Here is a 7209-nt window from a genome sequence, read left to right as displayed (position 1 = left end):
ACATAAATACAATAAATATTCATGCTTATATAAAATTTAAAAATTATTATAAATATAATATTAAAAAAATATTATAACTTTTTTCTTCATCTTAACTTTAAATTTATTTTTTGTTATTATAATATTTATCATCAAAATGTTGTCATTTAAAAACTTCTTGTAACAAACTTCTTTGTTACGAACTAGTATTTATATACAATATCACGGTGGGATGAAGTTTCACAAGAATAAGATTAACGCGATACTCCCGAAAAAACACAAAACAAAAGCAAACTTCTTTGTAACATTCGTTTTTATGGCATCAATTTTATTTTCTTTTTCCTCCCCACATCAGATTCTTTCCTTAATCTTCTGATTTTATTTTAAATTTTACCGCAACTATTCTCTACTATTCATTCAAAGCTTATGATTTTGAAAATACTTTCTCCGCAATAATGTTCGTTGCCATGTTTAGACTCCTCAGCTTTCTGCCTCTCTATAAAATACATTGGCCTGCACCCAACTTTCTACCTCTGTATATAATGCATTTGCCTGCACCTTCCTCTTAGGCAATTGTGGTTTAGTTACATGCATTTGAGGTAATTGTATTTGAGGCACTGCCCTCGCGACGCTTCTTCTGATAACTCTCCGACTAGTCAAAATCTAAGGTATGCCAACTGTGTCTTTTGCCATGAAAACGGGCAAGGCATATTTACCAGTTTTTCTATTTAATGGTGGGTATATATTGTCTCCACGTTATTATGGTTCAATAGATTTAGAAATATCAATTTAATGGTGGGTATATACTGCTTTCGCATATTGATGGTAAAATAGACATAGAAATATTGATATATTTATCAGGCTATGGAGCCATTACTACCCAGAAATAGTATATTTCCACTGCGAAAACAATATATACCCACTGCTAAGTAATGTACCTGTTTCCAGCCAACATTATGCATATACTGCCCTGTATTTATGGTTCAATAAACTTGGAAATATCGGTGGCCATGAAAACTAATAATGTAGCTTTTACTTTAAAGATTTACGTTAATTTCGGAAAGAATTTCACGGATTTTGCAATCACAAATTATGTGGGAACATGTGTTGAGTACTCTCTGTAACTATTTTCCAATTCTCTAATGCCGCAGGTCCGGGTCCCCAAAGAATGGCTTTCTCACTGTCCAACGTCCCCGCAATTGCCTCGACCCGTTCGACTCCAATATCCACTTCAACCCGTTCGACTCGAATACCCACTATCAATGGAATCGCTGCTCGTTGGAAGCTTGGACGCAATACCAGGACTAGTATCAGTATTCTTACTTTTATTCCATTTGGCAAACGGCTGTTCTCCAACGTAGGGTTGAAATATTCTGCTCACCAGCGGCCTACAAATGGTTTGGTTGTCAGAGCAGAAATCAGTGCTCAAAACATGCCCCAATCCCAGGAAAATACTAAAAACAAAGCAGAGGCCGACGAGAACAGCGGGGCTATGGTAGATACTACAAACCAAACTGAGGCTGGCCAGAACGGTGAGGGTGTAGCAGATACTAGAAGCAAAAGCAAGGCTGATCAGAATAACACAGAGAAAACCGGGGTTGATAAGAATACCGAGGTTGTGACAGATACTGCAAGCAGAACAGAAGCTGAGCACAAGACCGAGGCTATGGGAGATTCTCATGGAAGCAAAACCGAGGCTGAGCTGAAGCAGAAGCTCCAGGCTACGGGGGATGGTACAGTAAAAGCTGAGGCTGATAAGAACGAATATACTGATAAGAACAATGCAAAGAAAACTGGGGCTGATCAGAAACCCGATGTTGTGAGAGATACTCCAAGCAATGCCGAGGCTGACCAAATTACTACAAGCAAAACAGAGACTGACCGGAAGCCCGAGGCTGTGGGAGACTCTACAAGCAAAACCGAGGTTAATCAAAGCCATGGGTTTGTGTCAAATAGTACAAGCGAGGCAAACAAAACTGTGGCTGGCCAGAACGGTGAGGGTGTAGTAGATACTACAAGCAAAACTGAGGCTGGCCACAACGAAGACGGTGTAGCAGATACTACAAGCAAAACCAAGGCGGATCAGCATAACACAGAGAAAACCGGGGCTGATAAGAATCCCGAGGTTGTGACACATACTGCAAGTAAACCCGTGGCTTACCAAGACCACGGGGCTGTGATAGATACTGTAAACAAAACAGAGCCTGAGCTCAAGACTGGGGCTATGGGAGATTCTCATGCAAGCAAAACCGAGGTTCAGCCGAAGCAGAAGCTCCAGGCTATGGGTGATGGGACAGTAAAAGCTGAGGCTACTGACCAGAAGCCCGAGACTGATGAGAGTACTGCAAAGAAAACCGGAGCTGATAAAAAACCCGATGTTGTGGCAGATACTGCAAGCAAACCTAGTTCTCACCAAGGACCCGGAGCCGTGAGAGATACTCCAAGCAATGCCGAGGCTGAAACAGAGACTGACAAGAAGCAGGAGACTGTGGGAGACACTACAAGCAAGACCGAGGCTAATCAAAGCCGTGGGTTTGTGTCAAATAGTACAAGCCAAACCAAGACGGACCAGAAACTCGGGGATGTGACAGATACTACAAGAAAAGGTGAGGCTGACCAGAACCCTGTTGCTGCGGGAGACAGTACAAGCAAAATTGACGTTGCCCACAAACCTGGGGATGTAGCAGATACGCCGAACAAAACAGAGTCTGACCAGAAAATCGGGGTTGTGGCAGATACTACAAACAAAATCGAGGCTGACCAGAAGCCTGGGGTTGTAGGAGATACTACAAGCAAAATAGAGGTTGCTCAAACGCCAGGGGCTGTGGGAGACGCGACGAGCAAAACCGAGCCCGATCAGAAGGTCAGGGCTTTTTCAGATACTACAAGCAAAATTGATGCTGACCAGAAACCTGGGGCTGGGGGAGATGCTACAGGCAAAATTGAGTCTGTCGAGAAGCCTGGGGCTGCGGGAGATACGACGAGCAAAGCCGAGGTTGACCAGAAGATCGGGGCTGTGGTGGATACTACAAGCAAAAGCGAGGCTGACCAGAAGCCTAGGGTTGTGGCAGATACTACAAGCAAAAGCCAGGCTGAACAGAAGCCTGGGGTTGCGGGAGATGCTACAAGCAAAATTGTGGCTGACCGGAAGCCTGGGGATGAGGGAGATGCTACAAGCAAAATCCAGGCTGACCAGAACCCTGGGGATGCGGGAGATGCTTCCAGCAAAATTGAGGCTGCCCACAAGCCTGGGGATGCAGTAGATGCTACAAGCAAAATTGAGGCTGCCCAGAAGCCTGGGGCTGCGGGAGATGCCACAAGCAAAATTGAGGCTGAGCCTGGGGATGCGGAAGATGCCACTAGCAAAATTGAGCCTGCCCATAAGCCTGGTGCTGTGCGAGATACGACGAGCAAAACCAACGTTGACCAGAGGCTAGGGCCTGTGGCAGATGCTGCAAGCAAAACTGAGGATGAACAGAAGCCTGGAGCCGCGGGAGATAGCACAAGCAAAATTGAGGCTGCCCAGATGCCTGGGCCTGTGGGAGATACGACGAGGAAAACCGAGGCTAACGAGAAGCTCGGGGTTCTGCCAGGTATTCCAAGCAAGAGCGAGGCTGATCAGAAGCCCAGGGCTGCAGGAAATAGTACAAGGAAAGTTGAAGCTGCCCAGAAGCCTGGGGCTGTGGGAGACACGACGAGCAAAACCGAGGCTGACCAGAACCTCGGGGCTGTGGGAGACACGACGAGCAAAACCGAGGCTGACCAGAACCTCGGGGCTGTGGCAGATACTATGATCAAAAGCGAGGCTGACCAGAAGACTGCGGCTGTGGGAGATGGGACAAGCAAAATTGAGGCTGTCCAGAAGCCTGGGACTGTGGGAGATACGACGAGCAATGCTGAGGTCGGGGCTGTGGCAGACACTACAAGCAAAATTGAGGCTGACCAGAAGCCTTGGGATGCAGTTGATACTACAAAAAAAATTGAGGCTGCCCACACTCCTGGGGCTATGGCAAATATTACAAGCGAAAGCAACGCTGACCAGAACCCTGGGGTTGCGGGAGATGCTACAAACAAAATGGAGGCTGTCCAGAAGCCTAGGGATGCGGGAGATGCTACGAGCGAAATTGAGGCTGCCCAGAAGCCTGGGGTTGCGGGAGATGCTACAACTAAAATTGAGGCTGACCTCAAGCCTGGGGCTGCGGGAGATGGTACTAGCAAAACCGATGCTGACCAGAAGCTCGGGGCTGTGGCAAATATTACGAATAAAAGCGAGGCTGACCAGAAGCCTGGGGCTGCGGGAGATACTGCAAGCAAAGTTGAGGCTGCCCGGAAGCCCGAGGCTGTCGCAGAGGCTACAAGTAAAAGCGAGGCTGACCAGAGGCCCGGGGCTGCGGGAGATGCTACAAGCAAAATTGAGGCTGATCGGAAGCCTACGAGCAAAGTTGAGACTGTCCGGAAGCCTACGAGCAAAACTGACGCTGTGGGAGATACAACGAACAAAACCGAGGCTGACCAGAAGGTCGAGGCTGTGGCAGATACTACAAGCAAAACCAAGGCTGACCAGAAACCTGCGGCTGCGGCAGAGATTACAGGCAAAATTGAGGCTTCCCAGAAGCCTGAGGTTGTGGGGGTTACCGGGAACAAAACGGAGGCTAACCAGAAGATCGGGGCTGTGGCAGACACTACAAGCAAAAGCGAGATCAATGACAATAAGGATGCTGTCATGAATCCTGGGGCTGTGAGAGATACGACGAGGAAAACCGAGGCTGACCAGAAGTTCGAAGCTGTATCAAATACTACAAGCAAAATTGAGGCTAACCAGAAGCCGGGGCCTGCGGGAGATGCTACAAGCAAAATTGAGGCTGCCCAGACTGCTCGGGCTGTGATAGATACGACGAGCAAAACCGAGGTTGACAAGAGGACCGGGGCTGTGGCAGATACCACTACCAAAAGTGAGGCTGAGAAGAAGCCTGGGGTTGCGGGAGATACTACAAGCAAAATGGAGGCTGCCCTGAATCCTGGACTTGTGAGAGATACGACGAGCAAAACCGAGGCTGACCAGAAGTTCGAAGCTGTAGCAGATACAGGCAAAAGCGAGGCTGACCAGAAGCCCGGGGCTGCCGGAGACGCTACAAGCAAAGTTGAGTCTGCCCAGAAGCCTCGGGCTATGGGAGATACGACGAGCAAAATCGAGGCTGACCAGAAGAAGCTCGCGATTGTAGCAGATATTACAAACAGAAGAGAGACTGACCAGAAGCCTGGGGCTGCGGGAGATGCTACAAGCAAAATGGAGGTTGCCCAGAAGCCTGCAGATACTACAAGCAAAAGCGAGGCTGACCGGAAACCTGGGGCTACAGTAGATACAAGTAGCAGAACTGAGGCTGCCCAAAAACCTGGGGTTGTCGGAGATACAACGAACAAAACAGAGGTTGACCAGAAAATGCGGGCTGTGGCAGATACTACAAGCAAAAGCGAGGATGACCAGAAGCCTTGGGTTGCAGGGAATACTACAGGCAAAGTTGAGGTTGTTCCGAAGCCTGAGGCTGTGGGGGATACGATGAGCAAAACCGAGGCTGATCAGAAGGCCAGGGCTGTGGCAGATATTACAAGAAAAATTGAGGCCTACCTGAAGCCTGGGGCTGCGGGAGATGCTACAAGCAAAATTGAGGCTCTCCAGAAGCCTGCGGCTGTGGGTGAGACGATCAGCAAAACAAAGGCTGACCAGAAAATCGTGGCTGTGGCAGACACCATAAGCAAAAGCGAGGCTGACCAGAAGCCTGAGGCTCCGGGAGATCCTACAAGGAAAATTGAGGCAGCGCATAAGCCAGGGGCTGCGGGATATACAACGAGAAAAACCGAGTCTGACCAGAAACGCGGGGCTGTGGAAGATTCAACAAGCAAAATCGAGCCTGCCCAGAAGCCTGGGGCTGTTGGAGATTCAACAAGCAAAACACAGGTTGACCAGAAGCCTGGGGCTGTGGGAGATACAACACGCAAAACTGATGCTGAGCAGAAGCTCGGCGCTGTTGGGGCTGTGGCAGATACTACAAGCAAAACTGAGGCCGCCGACAAGAGGTCCGAGGTTGCGGGAGATAGTGCCAGCAAAATTGAGAGTGACCAGAAACCTGGGGCCGTGGAAGACACTCGAAGCAAAACTGAGGCTGACCAGAAGCTCGGGGTTGTGAGACATAATGAGGCTGACAAGAAACCCATGACCGTGGAACACACCACAGGTAGAAATGACGCTGACCAAAAGTCCACGACTGTGATTTCGCCATTTGGTAAAGCTCACCTTAATTCCAGCTCATCAGTCCTCAAGTTTTAAGTTGTCATAACATTTTGGTACTAATAATAATATTGCAGGTCTCTCGGACCTATCCTTGCCGACGAGAACGATGCGGCAAATGCTTGATATGATGGAGCGGGACGCGTTTTCGGTTCGAACGCCATGGTGCATGATGGAAAACGAGAATGAACTGAATATGAGATTCGACATGCCGGGGCTATCCCAGGACGATGTCAACATCTCTATCGTGGACCATCACTTTCTGGTCATGGAAGAGAAAGAAGGGCAGGAAAAGGACTGGTGGTCATTTTGCAGCACTTACAATACTCGCCTGACGTTGCCTGAAAACTATGAAATGGACAAAATCAAGAAGGAATTGAAGAATGGTGTGCTAAATATCACCATCCCCAAGGTCAAGGTGGAGTACAAGAGTAGCAAGGATCTTTCGCAAAACCGTAAGAAGGAGAAAATCTGGGCAGAATTCAAGAATGGGATGCTTAATATCACCATCCCCGTGAGTAAGCTGGAGTCCAGGGTTAAGGAACTTACGGTTATGTGAGAGGGGTTCATCTACATACAAAGGGTCCATTTCAGGAGCAAAATAAGACGAATCCTTTGCTTGTAATTTGGCCTTACTTTTCATGTTGCGGATTGTAACTATGTGGACTATATGTTTTAGTACATTATATGTTTTGTCTGTAATTTGGCCTCAGAGTCTTAATATTCTGGTTCCGAGTTTATGTGATAGACAATTTTTTATAAGCAAAAACCTTCTTATTGTATGAAATATATTTATGTAAAGTAAATTGATGACATTATTATTTATAAATTTTGTACTTAATTTTTTTCATTTATTGTAACAATGTAGATGTAAGGATAGAATTAGGTAAGCAAAACAAAATATGAAAAACTATTAATATATTAACTTTTATGGAAATATCCAA

General features: G+C 47.2%; 1 protein-coding gene across 2 annotated transcripts; it reads left to right on the top strand.

Annotated features, from left to right (window-relative positions):
- The first annotated feature begins 413 nt into the window (after window positions 1–413).
- LOC149221431 (uncharacterized) lies at window positions 414–7000 on the top strand. 2 transcript variants are annotated; one of them, XM_089385109.1, is made up of 3 exons: window positions 414–647; window positions 1131–6212; window positions 6343–7000. In XM_089385109.1, the coding sequence occupies exons 2-3, from the start codon at window positions 1148–1150 to the stop codon at window positions 6822–6824; spliced, it is 5547 nt and encodes a 1848-aa protein (XP_089241235.1). In that variant the 5' UTR covers window positions 414–647; window positions 1131–1147; the 3' UTR covers window positions 6825–7000. The 2 variants fall into 2 exon arrangements, with proteins under 2 accessions (XP_089241235.1, XP_089241234.1); XM_089385108.1 differs by having other exon boundaries at window positions 415–647; window positions 1131–6260.
- The last annotated feature ends 209 nt before the right edge of the window (window positions 7001–7209 follow it).

The sequence above is a fragment of the Pinus tabuliformis genome, chromosome Q (assembly GCF_031772625.1).
Source record: "Pinus tabuliformis cultivar Carrire ecotype Pingquan chromosome Q, CPIR1, whole genome shotgun sequence".
Taxonomy (NCBI): Eukaryota; Viridiplantae; Streptophyta; class Pinopsida; order Pinales; family Pinaceae; genus Pinus; species Pinus tabuliformis.
This window is presented reverse-complemented; position numbering and strand designations above follow the sequence as displayed.